The 17776-nt window shown below is 40.3% G+C and overlaps 1 protein-coding gene and 1 long non-coding RNA gene across 3 annotated transcripts in view; one reads left to right on the top strand and one right to left on the bottom strand.

The window, feature by feature from the left end:
* Window positions 1-14748, top strand: part of ARK2N (arkadia (RNF111) N-terminal like PKA signaling regulator 2N) — a 44364-nt gene extending 29616 nt beyond the window's left edge. For both annotated transcript variants that reach the window (XM_072921723.1, XM_072921722.1), the window contains 3 exons: window positions 3973-4155; window positions 8423-8549; window positions 12160-14748. In XM_072921723.1, the coding sequence (XP_072777824.1) occupies window positions 3973-4155; window positions 8423-8549; window positions 12160-12343 (494 nt within the window). In that variant the 3' untranslated portion in view covers window positions 12344-14748. The remainder of the gene's footprint in view (window positions 1-3972; window positions 4156-8422; window positions 8550-12159) is intronic.
* LOC140681690 (uncharacterized) lies at window positions 1740-5696 on the bottom strand. Its single transcript, XR_012052743.1, has 2 exons — window positions 5368-5696; window positions 1740-1888 (listed from the first exon to the last, which is right to left on the bottom strand). It is a non-coding gene; the product is annotated as an uncharacterized lncRNA (long non-coding RNA).
* Window positions 14749-17776: the final 3028 nt, after the last annotated feature.

Below are 17776 nucleotides of genomic sequence, written 5' to 3'. Positions count from 1 at the left end.
AAACTTCAAGGACTTAATTCCCCACTCAGGTTCTGCCAGCTAATATCTTGTGTTTCCTTTGCAATGATAAACAGCCCGTGCAGTGCAAAGGGACAGTGCTTCTTATAGAATGGCTGCTTTTAACCTACAGCTGAAATTTTATGCTTCAGTTCCTCTTTTTGCGTGTGCTGCTATTATAATGAAGTATGGGATAATAGGAGTGTGGATCTTACAGCATGGGTTAGACTGCTGAGTGTTGAGATGTGGCTGTAAGAAAAGCAAGGGAGTAGTTAGCAGATGAGAATTGATTTAATTTTCTGTGTTGCAAGTTTAAAATGAGAATTGGTATGTGTAAACCTAGATTTTTGTGCATGTGACTTCTGATTCAGTTGTTCAGAGTGGAATTAGTTGTGATGTGCTGTGTAAATTGAGGGAGAGTTGGACACTTGGAAATGCTGTCCCTGTGATGACCTTTGCCTCTGAATTCTTTGGGGAAGAGAAAAAGAAAGCAGGCTTTCCCTCCCCCCTTATAGCATTAAATGTCAACGGCTGTATTTTGCTGCTAGTACTTATTAACTTTCAGCCTTGCCTTTTTCTAAAGCCATTTATTGCTTTAGAAATGAATTAATGCTTGTCACCAGGGAAATGTACTTCTTTCAGCTACCTTGGGTTCTGAAAAGATGTAATTTTTCTAAAGTTGATAGTTTAAATTATTGACCAGGGAATCTCCTAACTGTTCTACATTAAGTCTTGGTTCTGGCGTGCTTTGTCTTGATGTGTTTTTCAATCTTTTGAAATCCTGTTAGGGTCAGTAATTACATGTAGTGTCTCTATTATAAAGAAAAGATTATGAATTACACCTATGGTTGTATTTAATCCTTTTTAGCTTTTTAACCTGAAATCATTTCTTCACTTTATTTCCCAGCTGAAGCCAATTGTCCTTATTTCTTGGTACCATATACTCACTTTGCATCACATCACTGGATGATCATGTACTTGGCTAGGGCAGTATTATTTATTTCCAAATTTAACTAGTCCTGTCCCTTCCGTGCAGCACTGAAAAGGAAACAGCTTTTGGGAACAGAGGTTTTTTATAAGATTTCTTTTATATGCCTTCACTGCAACTTCCACCTAGTTGTTGTTGTTGCCTGCGACTTCTTAATTGTTTGGTTTTGTGGTTTTTGTTGACTTTTTTTTTAACACACGTGAGTGTTTATGCTTACTTATTTTTTTGTAAATATGGGGAATCTGAGGATTTGTTGCAGTTTGGTGGCCATTATCTTGGCTTTGTCAGTCATTGGTGATAAGTGCAGATTAACCTGGTGTTGGGGGCCTTTCCAAATTTCCAGATCTGATCCTGAAAGACAAGGTTGAGAAATGCAAAAATGGATCTCTGCTGTGATTGCTTTGTAAATAGGCAGCTTGTTTGGGGTTCTTTTTTGCAGATTTTTAAATTGGTGGCTATTACACTGACAAATATAATTACAGTGTGTAAATTATATTGAAAATATTTTTGTCTGTTTGATGTATACTGAATTTAAGCTAAGTTATAAGGTGTGCTCTTTGGAAGTGTGGAAGATACAAGAGTGGAGCTACAGATAACAAGTTTATACTTGTATTTCCTACTGATGAAGACTTTCACACAAGTTATTTCTATGGGTAGGTGATGAGAATATCACTCTGCATGTATATACATTTATTATACATTTTTGCATGATTATACATGTAGGAGTGGTACAATTTTGACTTGAGACTATTGGTGACTTTTGTTCAAATACAAAATTTTATTGTCATGTAGACATGTCTATCTAAGAATCAAATTTTGCTTCTGCTTTTGGAGGTCTGAATCAGAAACGAGAGAAACAAAGGCCTGACGGAACAGTCCCAAGCTCCTGAAGTCTTAGATAACCTGTTGAAAAAATGGTCAAATAGTCAATATTGTACTTGACCCTCGTATCTTCTGCACTCGACTGTTTATTTTTATAGCTCACATTATATATGTTCACGCTGAACTCTGATGATAAGACTGAAAGAAAACATGCTTCCCATGATTCAGTCCAGCCCTAACTTCTGCATGTAATTTAATCATCAGCTGTCACAAATAATTAACTGAACGTCATCCAGCTTAATTCGGAACTCGGTATTCCATTAATTTGTAATTGCCTTTTAAAAAGACAAAGATTGCCTTCCAGTTAATTATCAGGAATTCTGTTCCAGTCATAATCATCAGCGTTTCATGTTGCGAACAGTTTGGTCTTTAATACATTGGCATTTAACTACTCATTTATTTTTGTTGGGTCTGTTTTAAGTTTGTAATGTAACATTGTTTCATGGAATTGTTGTTTTGGAGGTAGGTCTGAGCTGAAATATTTTGTGAATTTCTTCATACATTGTTGCAAAACTGATCTTTAGTACGACTTAAGCAAAATATCCCTCTCTGATGAACTGTGTTGCTAATCACAAAGTAGAGGTTTCTGAAAATAGTCTGTTGAATTTTATTTCAGGCACCAAGTTACAAAAAAACACCCCCTCCAAAAAAGCCCCTAAACCAAAATCCACTCTAAAAACTTCAGAACAGCTTTTCAGAGAAGTAAATTTGAAACTGCTAGTTCATCATGTTCTTTCTGCCTTCAACAGACACTTAAAACTCTGAGAAGAAACCAGTTTTTCCTAAAGCTTTTCACTTTGTTCTTTATCACTTTAAAATATTTCATTAGTAATTTTTTAACTCTGAAAGTCCTGTCTTCCTCAACACATTCGTACTTTATGATTATTTTATATTATCCCATACAAGTAGTACTCTCCGTATGTCACACCCATAACAAAAGGCCCTCAGATGCTCTGCTGCAGAACTTCAAGAACCTCCTTGGAGTTAAAGAATTGCAAAGATGCTGAGCTTTGGCCCAGCCTGTGTTTGTGTCTTATGCTCATTTGTGTGGATGAAGCCTTGGTCCAAAGAAAGTTTTGATCCTCTCGTTTGGGCAGGGGGAGCTCCAACCACTTTCATAGCTGCTGAATCAGTGAGCTGCAGATGGGGCAAGGCATTTGAGCTAAAATACTCACATCCTCTCAGAATTGCATTATTTATCCATTCTCTCTGCTTCCACATCAGTCTTTGTCTTGAATTTGCCTGTTTTTTTCCTGGGCCTTTTCTGTTTGTAGCATTGCTTTCCAGTTATAAGTTATTTTCATTAATCACAAAGAATTTAGTTGGTCCTAACAAATTAATTCAAAAATAGTTTTTTGTTATTCCTCAAGGACAGATTTCAGAATCATGTAAGCAGTTTTATCTCCCTCTCTTCTCCTTCATTATGGTGGCCAAAAATTCATATGACAATCATGTTGAATGAAAAGCATATTTATCACTGCACAATATAATTTTGTTTCTTGTTATTCCTGATCTTAAACAAACCCCAACAACCACCTCCAAAAATCATTGCAATTTTGAAAAATCCCCCTCCTCTTGACAGGTAAATGTTATGAAAGGAAAGTTGCCTAATGTTAACTTTATTGTCATTGGATCAGTTTTATGAAAAAGTTTGTTTTATTCAATCAACCCTATAATAATGTAAGCTGTTGCTTGACTTCTGTAAAATTCTCTAGATAAATATCTTGTCTGCCCAATTTCATGTCCTGTAATTTTTTTTTTTTAAATTTTAAACTGGAGGGTTTATCCTTTAAAGATTGTAAATGTAACATTGTCAGATATGGAGATGTTTATGTGTTAATGTAAAAGACAGTACACAAATAACTGATGCTCTGATAAACGTGTGTTTCTGACACTTGTGTTTTCTGTGTATGCAAAGGTCAAAATGTCTCTGTAATCTCAGGCTATGTTCATCAACTGAAGTTTAACAGTTCATACAATTTACCAGTATGTAACTTTAAGAGCTTCATGTAGGATGTTGCATTAATCCTTAAATTATTTGTACTTTTTGAGGTATCCTTCAGTCTGTGCTGGTTTCTAACCCATATTGCTTTTCTCCCCTGCAGATGGACCCCCTGTTGTGGCTCACTATGATATATCAGACACAAACTCAGACCCAGAAGTGGTAAATGTGGACAATCTGTTGGCAGCTGCAGTTGTTCAAGAGCACAATAATTCTTTAGGAAATCAAGACTCAGGGTCTGCCTGGAGAACCAGAGGGCTGCTGAATGAAATGAGTGCTGATACAGGTTTGTTTACATTCTCTGACATTTGTGCCGGCCTTGAAGTTGGTGGGTCTCCCTTTCTTGCTTTCAGTATTTTTATAGTTTATACAGCTGTAAAAGCTCCCTATGTGGATTTTGTGAGAGAACAGGACAGATGCTTATTAAAAAGGTCTGACATTTACTCCAAAATACAAGTGATAAAAATTGACAAATATTTCTGCAATTATATTTTTGACAATAATTTCCTTAGCTACTTTTCTTCTTCTTTTCCTTCTAATTACTGCAGGGAACTTAGATCTGGGGTTTTGATGTGGGTTCTTTTTAAGTGAAAGTGACCTAATCTTGTTACTGAATGATTGATTATGACAACCCACCAGCTAGTCAACTAGTCCTAACCTCATTTTCAGTACTGGGATTGCCTGTGTATGTATTTTTTTCCTGTGTGTGTGTTTGTTTGTTTGTTTGTTTGTTTGTGGGGGGGTTGTTGTTTTTCTTTTTTAGTTTTTGTTTGTTTGTTTTTAATTTTTTTTCTTTTTTATTTTGTCTCTTTATATCTCTAAAATACAACCGTTAATTCTTCCCATATTCCATCTGCATTTCCAATACCCCTTAGAAAATTGGACAGTGTTTTGGATGTCATCAGGGATCATTTTCTATCAGCTTCATCCCACAATCCCATGTTTTATGCCAATGTTTTACTTCCTTTCCACTCCTTTTCTTAACTCCCATGTTAGGATTTTCAGGCTGCATTAGACATATAGGTCTTGCCTGGTGGAGCACAGCAGGTTTGTGTTTCGTGATGTTTCCCTAAGGTCTCCTGCCACAGGGCACCCACATAGGGAGTGTTGTGGTGGCTCTGAGATGCTTTTCATTGTCTCTAAGGCTTCAAGAAACACAATTAGGTGCTGCTTTGTAAAGAGATGCTCCATTACTATGTAAAGAGATGCTCCATTACAAGTCCACTATTTGAGTATGAGAATCTCTGTGCATTATTTTCACTGTGGTCCATGGCTGGATGTTGTTCCAGCCTTTTTGAAGCTTGCCTTTGTTTTCCAAGCTCACTGGTATTTTTTGCAGGATAGCAGCTGACTGATAGCTATTTAACCCCTAGCAATCCCAGTCCTTTATTAAGGGATTTATTAAACAATTAGAACAGCTGAAATCACCTGTATTACATAGTAGTAGGGGATAAGTACACCAAATGAATGTAAGGAAATAAAAAGTAATGTTTCTTACCAAGCTTTCTTCCACTTTTCTTCCACTTAAAATGCTGCAGTGCAGGTAGGATTTTTTTTTTCCTTCCTCCATGTATATCCAAGAGGACTTGCAGGTAAAATTAAACTGGAAACATCAAGAGATTTCTTCATCTCTGGGAATGTTCATATCGATTTGGTTCTGGTGCTATAGGCAAGTCAGCAGCTGAAAAGACTTTAAAAGGTATATGCATGTTTGCTCATGCATATACCTTACCCTGCAGCCTCAGTACACATCTGACTGCACCTTGGCCAGTGCTGGTCTTTTCCTACCAGGTCTGGGGTTGCACATTGGGAAAGCAGAATTTTCAAATCTTGTATCTGGTTCACAAGTGTAATCTTGAGCCAGCATTTTGTTTGGCAGACTTAAAAGAATGTGTTCCCATGGGAAAAGAGCAACATAAGCAGCTCTATCAAAGTGAAAGACCTTACTACACTATAATATCTTAATATGCATCTTTGTGCATGGGCAAATATTTGGGGCTCTTTTGCAAACCCTGGTGGTGTAGGGCAAGCAAAACATCACTCTGGGTGTCATCCTAATGTTTGTGCAAATAAATTAACAGCGTGGGCATGTTATTAGGCATGAAATTTGTATGGCCAGAGGCTGTAAATCTATCTGTCTGTGCTATAATCCTGATTAATACTCAGCTACTCTTGTAGTATTTATTCTGTTAATCATGGTTTTGCTACTGCTAATTGTCTTTTTGTTGTCTGAACTTAAAGCTATGGTGGAATATATGGAAGCTCTTTTAGGACTCCAATTTATACCTGTAGGGATACTTTCTGGGACTATTTAGGAGCTGGTCTGCTTTGCTCCTTTGCCAGACATTACCCTGTCAAGATAATGAAGGGTGGTTAGGCAGTGAAATGATACATATTATATTAACAGGTATTTTATGATATAATATAGACATCTCATTCCACCCCCTGCCATGGGCAGGGACACCTTCCACTATCACAGGTTGCTCCAAGCTCCGTCCAGCCTGGCTTTGGACAATTCTAGGGATCCAGGGGCAGCCACAGCTTCTCTGGGAAACCTGTGCCAGGGCCTCCCCTCCCTCCTGGGGAGGAATTTCTCCCCTATGTACAATCCAACCCTGCCCTCTGGCACTGTGAAGCCCCTGGGAAGTGAATTAAAGCCTCTGAGAACTTTCATGTTTCACGCTCTGCCCAGCCATTTAAAGAAATACTCATGACCTATTTTTGGGCTTTCTGGCAGGCAGTGATGTTTGCCAACATTACAGTTCATCTCAACTGCAATAGTAGGAAGAGACAGTCTAGGCTATTAATTTTTTTTATGTTCAGCTGACCAATATTTTTTTGTCTCGTGAGGTGGAAATTCCTCCTTCAGGTACCTGACAGCACATGTGTTTCCTTCCCTTGCTAACCCTGCTCCAATCATCAAGGGTCTTGGCTTTCCAAAAACTGAACATACAACATGGTCTCTGTTCTTACACAAGAGCTGCAGCAGGACTGGGGACAAGGCAGGGAGGGACAGGACACAGGGAATGGCTTCCACTGCCAGAGGGCAGGGACAGATGGGATATTGGGAAGGAATTGCTGGCTGGGAGGGTGGGCAGGCCCTGGCACAGGGTATCCAGAGCAGCTGTGGCTCACCCTGGATCCCTGGGAGTGCCCAAGGCCAGGTTTGACAGGGCTTGGAGCACCCTGGGATAGTGGATGATGTCCCTGCCCATGGCAGGGGGTGGCACTGGATGGGCTTTAAGGCCCCTTTAAGCTCAAACCATTCTATGATTCTATTTGTTTGCATGATTCCCAAGTGCTTAAAGCAGTCATTAGAAAGTTTCTCTGGCACTTGTTTCAAGTTTAATTTAATCTGTTTCCTTTTAATGTCCCTGGGGTTATAATCAGTTCTGCTTGTTCACATACCTTTGAAATCCTGTGGATCATTATTGCTTCTTCTCCTCCTCTCATCTTTGAAGAGGTGTCCACTCAAACTAGATACACATAAAATATTCACCTACTGTCAAATTTCCTGCTCGACAAATGACTCTTCCCCTGTGTAGTGCAGCTGACCAAGTGGTTTTTCAGAAGTAGGTAGTAAGTATCAGCTACTTCAAGGCTGCCTAGCATCCCTCAGGCTAATGATAAAGATAGACAGTGGAATTAATAATTTGCTCTTTTATCTTGGGGAAAAAAAAAGACTAGAAGTTATGTATTTTAATTAACTGATTTTTCAATTAATCTATTTTCTGTGAGAGAAATAATAATTTTGGCTGCTTTGTGTTTCTCATGTAAGTATTTTCCTGTATGACTCAACACATTCACTAATTGGGGTGAAGAACCTTCTTAGCAGCACTTGGCAGAAAAGGCAAAAATGTGCCACACTTGCTGTGAGTATTTAGAGAGGGCTTGTGGTTTGACTGACTGAAAAACTGGATGTCATTGAGGAACTGTAATGAAAAAACAGCCCTGCTGCATATGGGATGTAAAAAACCACTTTTTCTTTTCAAGTATTTGTAATAATGTTATAACAGATGTGTGAAGCAGCACTGCCAGAAACTGATGGGTTTGCTGTATTTTTTCACTAACCAGTTTCCTCAAGTTTTTTTATTTAAAGGAATTGAATTAATTTTCTTTGATTTGTGTGGGATGTTCTGTCCAGCCTATAGGCTTTTTTTTTTTTTTTTCCCCCATAGTATCATTGTGTTTGCTTAGATTGTTTTGTTTCTTAATGTCAAGGAGGTTTAGGGACAATCTGACTCTTATCATAGAGTCTGTCTGTCTGTCACAACATTTCAGCTGGAAATTCTGGTTGTTCTTGGTGCAACAGTCAGGCTTTGTTCACATTTGTGTGACAGCACCATCACCAGAGGTGCTGACACTGGCTAAATCCAGTGGTTTTCCTGTATCAGGTAATGAACTGTGAGTTGAAAAACTTGGTCTAATGAGATTTTCTAATCTTGGTGTTGTTTAGGTTTCTTTGTTAGGTTGAGAAACTAATTTTCCAGCTGATTTCTGAGTAATGTAAGCTGTTAAACACTGCCTGTATTCCCATTTTCCCCATCTCTTAGGTCATTTGGATCCAGGCTTCCTTGCAGGTGACAAAACCTCTTGTGGCAATGCTCAGGCCAATGAAGAAATTAACATTGCCTCTTCTGATAGCGAAGTAGAGATTGTTGGAGTTCAGGAACATGCCAGGTATGAATTATTTTTTCTTGCTCTAGTATTAATTTCATTTTATCAGAATGTCTGTACCAAAATCAATAAGGAAAGAACTGCTGGCCTTCAGTTCTGTAGTTACCCATCATGAGTGATGCCCAAAAGGCAGCAAATGTTGCACTTTTGGTTTGTTTTTTGGTTTTTTTTGTTTGTTTTGTTTTTGTTTTTGTTTTTGTTTTGTTTTGTTTTGTTTTGTTTTGTTTTGCTGGTCATGGTGTCAGAATGTGTTTTTCTTTAGAAAGTGACCAACTTGATAGTTATTCAGATGAAAGATGTGTTTCAATATCAAACATTACCTGGCTGAAGATGTGTAGTATAAAAATACCAAATACTGAGATACTAAGGATAAATACATCAGCAGATTTTAAAGGACTACGTGAATACACAAATAATTAAGTGAAAATCTTTATGTGGGTTCTTATTTCCTTTCAAAATATTAAGTTTTTTTATCAGCTTCCACTTCATTTAATTAGTTAGTAGGGGTAAAAATACTATCATTTTTTCAGTGACTAATGTCATCAGATATCCCCTTTAGGTTAAAAATCAGATCATTTTGAATCTTGGGTTTATTTCAAGATTCAAGAGAGGTCAAAGTAGTTAAGAGTAAGGATGCCAGAGGTTTCTCTCTGAAACCTGTTCAGCTGTTCTTCTTGGTAGGAATTTTTTTATGTTATTCTTCATTTTTAGTCTGTGGTCTTTCCTTGGCTTTAAATATTATGAAGCAGTTAAACAAAATAGACATTTTTTAATACTGTGGAGTGTGAATTTGGTGGAATAAAACTGAGTTAAAATAGTACATAGACAAGCTCCTTCCAAAATGTTCTGCTGCCTAGTGGGTGCTTGGAGGCAGAAGAGGGGTGTGAGGAAGATGGAAGAGAGTTTCTTGTCCCTTCACTGCATGTTTTTTGAGAAAGAAAGTGTTCAGGACACAATTTCCCAGGCAGGAAAGTTCATGGATAATGCGGGCACAGCCCAGTGCTGTTGGATGTGGAAAAAAAGGAAATTTCCGGGTCCAGAAAGGGGATTTAGTATTCTCTTTTAGAACAGTGGGAAAGTCCTTGCATGGTCAACTCTTTGGGAAGATGGTAATTCCTTAGGAAGCAGCTCTCCTGGTTGTTTATGCAGCAGAGCCCAGGGCTTGGAGGGTCTTTGTGCTGATGGTGAGGGGTGTGGATTCACCTTCCAGCACTGGCTGCTGTAAATCTGTGCAGCACTGCACACAGGACCCTTGTGCTTCTGTCCCCTCTTTGAAAGCTTTCCATGCTGCTGCCTTGATAATACTCACCCTCTATAGGAATTTAAACATGAGCTAAATGCAGAGTTGCTGTTTAAAATGAGTTTTAGTAGATATGGACTGAAATAATTTCAGGAAATCAGACTAAAAGCACTCTTCTGTGCTTTCCTTGGTTCCTGTGCCAGTAACCTGCAGACAAGTGTTTACTGCCTCCCTTGAATACTCACGCACACATTTCAGTTGTTTGAATCCTATTTAGAGTTTTATTTCTCTTGCAGGTCTAGGCTTGCAGTTATGAAGTATTGATGGGCTTCTGGCAGGGCTGTTTGGACAAGGGCTGGGTTTTTGATCAGTATTTTCTGCATGCTTACTTAGTGTGGTGTTTGGATCCTGGTTTTTATCATGCTCCCTGTTCTGTGTCATCGTTGGGCTGGTGTGAGTCGTGACACCCTGGAGTTTGTCCATTGTTTGCAGTTCTTCAGATGCTGAATGAATTGGTGCTGTTTCTCATCACTGGGGTATTCCTTGGCATTTACTTAGAGCATCAAGTAATTTTTCAGTTTGTTTAATTTTTCACCAGTAGAATTTTGTAAATCATGCATGCATATAAATCAGTCTTCCTCTAGTTTTTCGTAGGAGGTTTTTTGGGTTTTTTTATTGTCTTTACTTGGTATCTTCACTTAGCTGTAGATTGGAAGAATGTTCTGGGCACACGTTTGACTGAATGTTTTGCTGTTGGCTGCTTGTGTCGGTAGTTTGAGGATAAACACTTTTATTTTTCAGAGATATCTTTTCTGTGAGATAATTTAGGGCTTGGTTTTCATAATCTTCAGGAAGAAAAGTTAGTCTTAGCTTTGCCTAAACACTGAGGACTGTTCTCAGAATGGTGCACTACAGTCCCTGAGACCAAACACCTTGTTTAATTTGCTCTGCCTACAAGATATTCTTGCCAGTTAAGCTTAAAAATACTTGTCCTTAAAATAAAGCTTTAAAAGAAAAAAATCCTATACATTTGTTAGACTTACAGGGTCTTATTGCTAATTCTTTGTAGATATATACTTTAAGTATGTGTTTTTATGAAAGAAGAAGTAATAAAAGAGTCATTCTGAACATTACATCTAAGCCTAAGGAGCGTATCTGAGAAGGCAATGAGACATTTATATTCAGGGAAGTTACAGCTCAGAGAATGAAATTTTTCAATCTGTTTCATGAAACTCCAACCAGAACCAAGAGAGCTGAGCATAACTGAAGTAGTTTTGGAGAAAATAAATAGCACAGACTTAAATTGGAATAAATAAAATGTAAATGCCAGGGATATTTGATCAGTGCAGGAAATTTGAGTTCCTGAAATATATGTGCCTTCACAAAGAAATGGGAAAAGGTTACCCCAGCAGCCAGAGCACCTCGTGTTTATCCATGCAGCCAGGAGGAGCCACAGCCACTCCTAGTGCTTACAAGAGCAAAACAATTTTTGGAGCACTAGGTATCAATTTTTATTAGTGCCTATGTAGGATTTACAGCTGGAAATGGAGTGACCATCCCAAAGCCTCTAGTAAATTCGTGTCATCACTTCTTCATACAAAAAATTATTCTACCTTTCTTTTTGCAATTTTTTTCCTAATTGCTCTTAACCTGTGCTTCATTTGTCATGTATCTACTGCAGATATAATAGGTAAAAATGCTGTGTGAAAGGTACCTGGGTATAGCTCTTCAGCAGGGCACTGGAGCCTTATCTTCAAATACACCTTCTAGTCTCATTGGCTGTCTCAGAGCTTAAATGTTTTGCTGAAGTGGGGCTGAACTGTTGTCAGTGAGCGTTTCCCAGCGTGTTTGTAATTTTCAGTATAAAAGACCAAAACAAAAAAAATTCAGATGTAATGGCTGTAATAAAATAATTAGCCAGATCTCTTTTGCAATTATTGTAATGAAAGTATCGTTACCTCCTTGTTTTAATATTACTTTGATTTAATATTGAAGTATAGCTTTCCATTTTCTTTTAGGCAGCCTCACTTCAGATTTTTCTCTTTTTAAAAATTCCAATGGGTAAAGCTCCATCAGGAAACTGCATGGTACTACACATGGTGGGGCAGGCTTCCTCAAGATCCTTGGGATCCGTGCACATAGTTTTCAAGGAGGATCACGTGACACTCACTGGCATTCCTTTAAAATAATTTAATCCCCAAATTTAAATTTAGCTTAGTGTGTTTGAGATGCCATGGACTCTACAAGTGGAGAATCCAATTTGGAGAGGGAAGTGCTAACCAGAAAACAATAAAACACTGGAGGAGGGGATGTCATGGCTGAGCTAAGCAGTATCCCTGACGCTGTGTGTGTGTGTCCCTCTCCTCGCTGCAGGTGTGTGCATCCTAGGGGAGGGGTGATCCAGAGCGTGTCCTCCTGGAAGCGCGGCTCGCCGTTTGGGAGCGCCCAGCCCGCGCAGCCGTGGACAGCAGTGGCTCCCCAGCAGAACTGGTCCTCGCCCTCAGAAGTGGTGGACCTCACTCTGGACGAGGACACCAGGCGCAAATACCTCCTGTAAGGCCATGTCGCTGTGCTCTGCCCCCTCCCCTCCCGTCCTCCCTGGCACAGAAGTTCAGTGGTTAAAACATCACCTCCAGAGGCCTGTCCTTGGCACCAAGAAACCCAAACCCGTGGCGTTTCTCCATGTCCACAGGAATGTAGTCTGATTTCAGTATCACTTCAAATGGTTTTGCCTTCTCTAAGGAGGATTCCTGCCCAGAATTAACAGCACCAAATTTAAAACACATCTGCAGTTACTAATGTGTGCATGTATATCTAACAACATAACTGCGTGCAAACTTATGTACTCCCACCCTCCCCACCTCCCAACTCCAGGAGTTTTTTACTTTATCAGTATCTTGAGTTTGTTAGTAGAAGTTAGTGTGTTGCTGTGTGAGCCTCAGTGGTTTTGAGAAATGCTGTGTCCTCACCGATTTCAGTGGAACTGGGAGGTATTCAACACTTCCAAAATTTGAGCCAGGAGTATTTTTACCCTAGTTGATTTGGTTATGCCACCAGTAGGAGGGATTGTCTTTAATGCAAATGGCTCATAGCAAATGCACTGAACAACTTTAATTAAAACATTTTTATTTTCAATGTAATTTATAGTTTATACTCTTCAGTGCTGAGTCTTCTGTCCACTTGACTACTGTGTTTCACTGGTGAATTCCCACAGCTTTAAATGTCTAAAATAGTAATAGTAGTGACTTAGGAACAGCTGAACATTGCAAAAGCACAGGAAAAGGCCAAGATTCAGGAAACACTTTCTATCAGAGTATTTACCCAAATCAGTGGAACGACTCAGTTCAGCAGGCTGCAGTTTCTGTGGTGTGTATGGAAATTCCGGCCCCTTGTCTGTCATTTTGAGCCTTTCCCAAGGCAAAAAAACCAAAGATTAGACTTTAACAAGATGATATTATTCACTTTAAATGTCTACTTTGCAATTGAAACATTCCTTCATATTCCAGATGTTTCTAGTGGGATATTTGTACAGCTCTGCCATTAGATTTTTACTATTTAAGCCTGAACAGGGGTGGTCAGGACATGGGAAGTTCTGCTTTCATTTCATGTTGGCTGGTTTTCAAAATTTATTTGGCTTCCCTTAATTTTATTTGTGGGCAAAATAAAAAAATTAAAATAGAGTTACCTGTGTTGTCACATAAGGGAAAAACGGCCCAGCAGGGGGCTGTCATTAGTAACAAACATCTGTTTCTTCCATAAGCAAAACAGTTGATGATGCACTTTACACAACAGCTAGGTAAGGATTGATATGCCCATTTCCAGCTTTCTAGAACATTGAACATAAGTGTCATGCATGGCCAGAAAAATATCTGTGGTTTTAGTGACCAATTCCTTTCTGTGGGAGGGAGGTAGGGGAGCATGGATGGATCCTGTTGGCCCCACAGCAGGGAAAGGCCCTGTGCTGCTCTGCCCAGCCTTTCTTCTCGTGTTTCCATTAGCTGTAGGCTCACACACCTGCTGTAAAGGTAACTTTGGAACAGCCACCTCCTGTGGCTGCTTCTTCCCGTTTCACAGAGTTTCTTGAGGATTGGTTATGAAGAAAGCTGTAGGGACCCCCATTTGCAGTCCTTCCGTGAAAAAATGCCAACTATCTCTCCCTGTTTTTCAGTTGGTATACGATGTGACTTCCACGTGTACATAAAAAAACCTGCCTCCTAACCAAACTTCCTCCAATTGTGCACTGTGTTTGTTTAAACAGCTCATGTATGGTAGTCTGATGCAGGTTTTCTTTTATTTAAAACACTATGTATTTTATCTTAACAAATTTCAAGGCTAGTGATCTGAAAAAAGCAAGAAAGCAAGCACTGGATATAGGTAGGAAATGGTTTGGTTTTGTTTCCTTTTTTTTTGGTTTGTTTTTGTTTTTTCTTCTTTTTTTTTTTTTTTTTAATTCTGTTTTTTAAAAAGAGCAAAAATGTGCCTGGGTGATTTTTGCTCTTCTCAGCAGGACAGAGAAAAGTTAGCCATTGTATGGCTGTGAACCAATGCACTTGGGGCCTGGTCCAGAACCCACTGGGGTCAGTCTGGGGCTGTCTATTGACCTCAGTGTGCATTGGCTCGAGCCCTTCAGGGTTTAGCAGTTTTCCTGAATTGCTGGAGTGTGAACTTGGAATCTTCTATAGTGAAGACAAATCATTGCTCAGAATATAAATGTTTAAAATGTGCGGCTCTAGTTAAAAATAAAATTTGATTCTTCTTGACACTCAGTATTTAGTTCTCATTTTCCATCTAGTATTTAATGGTCTTTGGAGAGAAATAATAATAAAACAGAGTGTTATATATATATATAAATATATATATTTTTGGTGCAAGATGAGACCTTCTGTTTTTTTGAAACAAGTCTGTAGCATAAAGGTTAAACTATTTTAAGACAAAATAAAATATAGTGTATTATTTAAGCAATATCAATTTGTTGGGTTTTTTTTCCACTTCCATCAAATATGCTGCTGTTTGTCACATCTACAAATTAAATCCATAAATTCTGGATTACAGTTGCTGAAATTCAGCACTGCTTCTTGCTGTAACACTTTTAATTTTGCACATGCATAATGTTGAAGTGATTTCCTGACTGCAAAATCTTCCTTTTATCTTGGACCAGGGCAGGACCAACACTTCTGTACCCTTGGTGCAACGGGATGTGCGGGTACCAGTGACAAGGGGCTGCTGCCCATCACAGGATCCCAAGACAGTTTGGTTTGGGTTTGGAAGGGACTTTAAAGATGGTCTCATTCCACTCCCCTGCCACAGGCAGGACACCTTCCATTGTCCCAGATTGCTCCAAGACCCATCCAGCCTGGCCTTGCACACTTCCAGGGATCCAGGGACATTCACAGCTTCTCTGGGCACCCTGTGCCAGGGCCTGCCCACCCTCCCAGCCAGCAATTCCTTCCCAATATCCCATCTGTCCCTGCCCTCTGGCAGTGGAAGCCATTCCCTGTGTCCTGTCCCTCCCTGCCTTGTCCCCAGTCCCTCTGCAGCTCTTCTGGAGCCCCTTCAGGCCCTGGCAGGGGCTCTGAGCTCTCCCTGGAGCCTTCTCTTGTGCAGGTGAACAGCCCCAGCTCTGCCAGGCTGGCTCCAGAGCAGAGGGGCTCCAGCCCTGGCAGCCGTTCCGTGGCCTCCTCTGGACTGGCTCCAGCAGCTCCCTGCCCTCCCTGTTTTGGGGCTCATTGTGCTCTGAAGAATCCCCTTCAGGGATGCAATTTCAGCACAGCCTCCACCTTCCCACACACCTGAGTCCTTCAGGTGTCTGAGCAACCTTCCCACCATTATTTTTCTGACTACATCCCCTTGTCGAATCCTCCCAGACATCTTCTGCTGGTCAGTGGGACTGCCTGACTCAGTGGCTGATGCTACAGGACAAGTCCTCTCTGGCCAGGGAGGTGGTGCCAGGGTGAGCTCTGTTCAGAGAACCACAAAATTGGTTTGGGGGAATTTGGAGACACAAGTAAAGAAGAGAATGGTAAAGTACAACTGCACTGTGCTGAACGTGGGGTTTGCCAGCCCACCTCACAGGCAAAATGGAAATGGAAATAGGAATAATAACAATAATAATAATAATAATAATAATAATAATAATAATAATAATAATAACAATAATAACAATAATAATAATGTGTTTTATATGTATTTATCATATGAGAAAGCTCCTAGTGGAAATCAGGAAGGCCACTTATACATGTATTTTAAGTACCAATATGGATAATGAAGGTAAAGTGAGTTGGTTTGCAGCCTTACTGAGTCCTTGGCATTTGTGGAGCCTGAAAATAAAAATTCTGGGCCTAGTGGTCATTGGAGTGTCCTAGGTTGACTGTATGATGCCTTTATCCCCAGTCATCTGCCCTGTTAATGTTGAATAATAAGTTTTACACCATTAAGACTTGTTCCAGGAGTGAAGGGGTGGGGAGGAAGAAGCACAGAGATTGTTTTCAGAAACTGCACTCCCTCCTCCACATTCCTGCTGCTGGACTGTATTGTCTGCGGATGGACAGACAGGGAGACAGAGCTCTCCGTTGCTTTCCTAGTTAGTTTTAGCTAGCTGAGGCGAAGAAGTTCCCTGGACTGTGTTTTTTTCCCTTTCTCTGGACCTGCTCTGGATGAACCCCAGAAGAGCAGCAGCAGCAGCACCTGTGGCCCAGCGGGCCGGGCCTGGGCCGTGGCATTTCCATTGCCGGAGGGGCTGAGCAGAGACTGAGAGAGCCGAGCTGCAGCCCGGGGGGTTTCTGAGTTTGTCTCTCTCTTGGAGTGGCAAGAAGTTTTATTGTTTAATATTGTTTAGATTTTCTTGTCTAATAAACAGTTTTTCCCACGTTTTCTCCAAGGAGGTATCTTTCCCGAACCAGTTGGGGGGAGGGGCCTTCTAGAGGAGCCCCTCTGGGGGTTCTCTCCCAAATTTGCCCTGAACCAGGACAACCAGTCTCAGATTTTATTTTGTGTCTATCAGCAGCCGAGGGAGAACAGAGCCATGGAGTTTGGTGCAGATGTGGGAAGAGGACAGATAAAATATCTGCTGAATCTTTTCTTCTCTATCACCAAGAGATACCCAGAATCTGTAGGCTTCAGGGTACATTGAATGGAAAGCTTAAAATTCCTCCTGTGGCCCTTTGCACTTCCTTATGTAGGAGCCACTTGACTTTGTGGGAATTGTTATTTCCGGGGCAACACAAAGACTGATGAAAACTACCCAAAAACAGGTTAGATTTTGTACTATTTTTCCCAGTGAATTAGTTGCAATGCAGGTTAGTTTTGTGGCTGAAAGTTTGCCTGCCTTGAAATGAGGACTGAAAGGGTGCTAAGTGGATTACTTCCCCAGTTCCCTGGAGAATCTGTAAATGGTGCACTTTGCTGAAGGTATTGCCTCCCTTGGCTGAAATACTACCAGTTTTGCCTCTCCTTTTCGGGGCTGTCATCTCCGAATGTCAGCTGTTGTAGCTTTCTCTCTAGAGCACCCCAGGGATGCAGTTTCCCTTCTGTCTGCACAGGGAAGGAGCAGAATGCCTGCAAAATGCAAACTTGGGATGGACAAACCCTGCATTTACTGACATCTTTGGTGCAAATAAGGTGAAATTCTCTTGTTACTGATAAGGCCTAAAGGGTGGACAAGGATTCAACCCATGCCCCCCCCTTCAGTCTATGTCTTGAGTTTTTGAAAAGCAAATTCAATCCTGAGACTCCTGATGACTGCTGATTCACAAATGCCCCTTGGAAGTTTTCTCATGGATCTTGTTAGTCATCTGGATTTGCAATTTAGTTTAAAATTAGAATTGAGTGCCAGCCACCGGGAAGACAACATCTTTCAGACAGTCTCAGGGCAAAGTTGGAGTGGACAGGGGGAAAGCTGTCTGGAAGTTTAATTTCAGATAATTTTTTACACTTAACTTGCTGCATCAGCAGCTTCGGGTGAATCCAGGGCAACCACATCAGAGCTGGGAAA

This window comes from Taeniopygia guttata, chromosome Z (assembly GCF_048771995.1).
Source record: "Taeniopygia guttata chromosome Z, bTaeGut7.mat, whole genome shotgun sequence".
Lineage (NCBI taxonomy): Eukaryota > Metazoa > Chordata > Aves > Passeriformes > Estrildidae > Taeniopygia > Taeniopygia guttata.
This window is presented reverse-complemented; position numbering and strand designations above follow the sequence as displayed.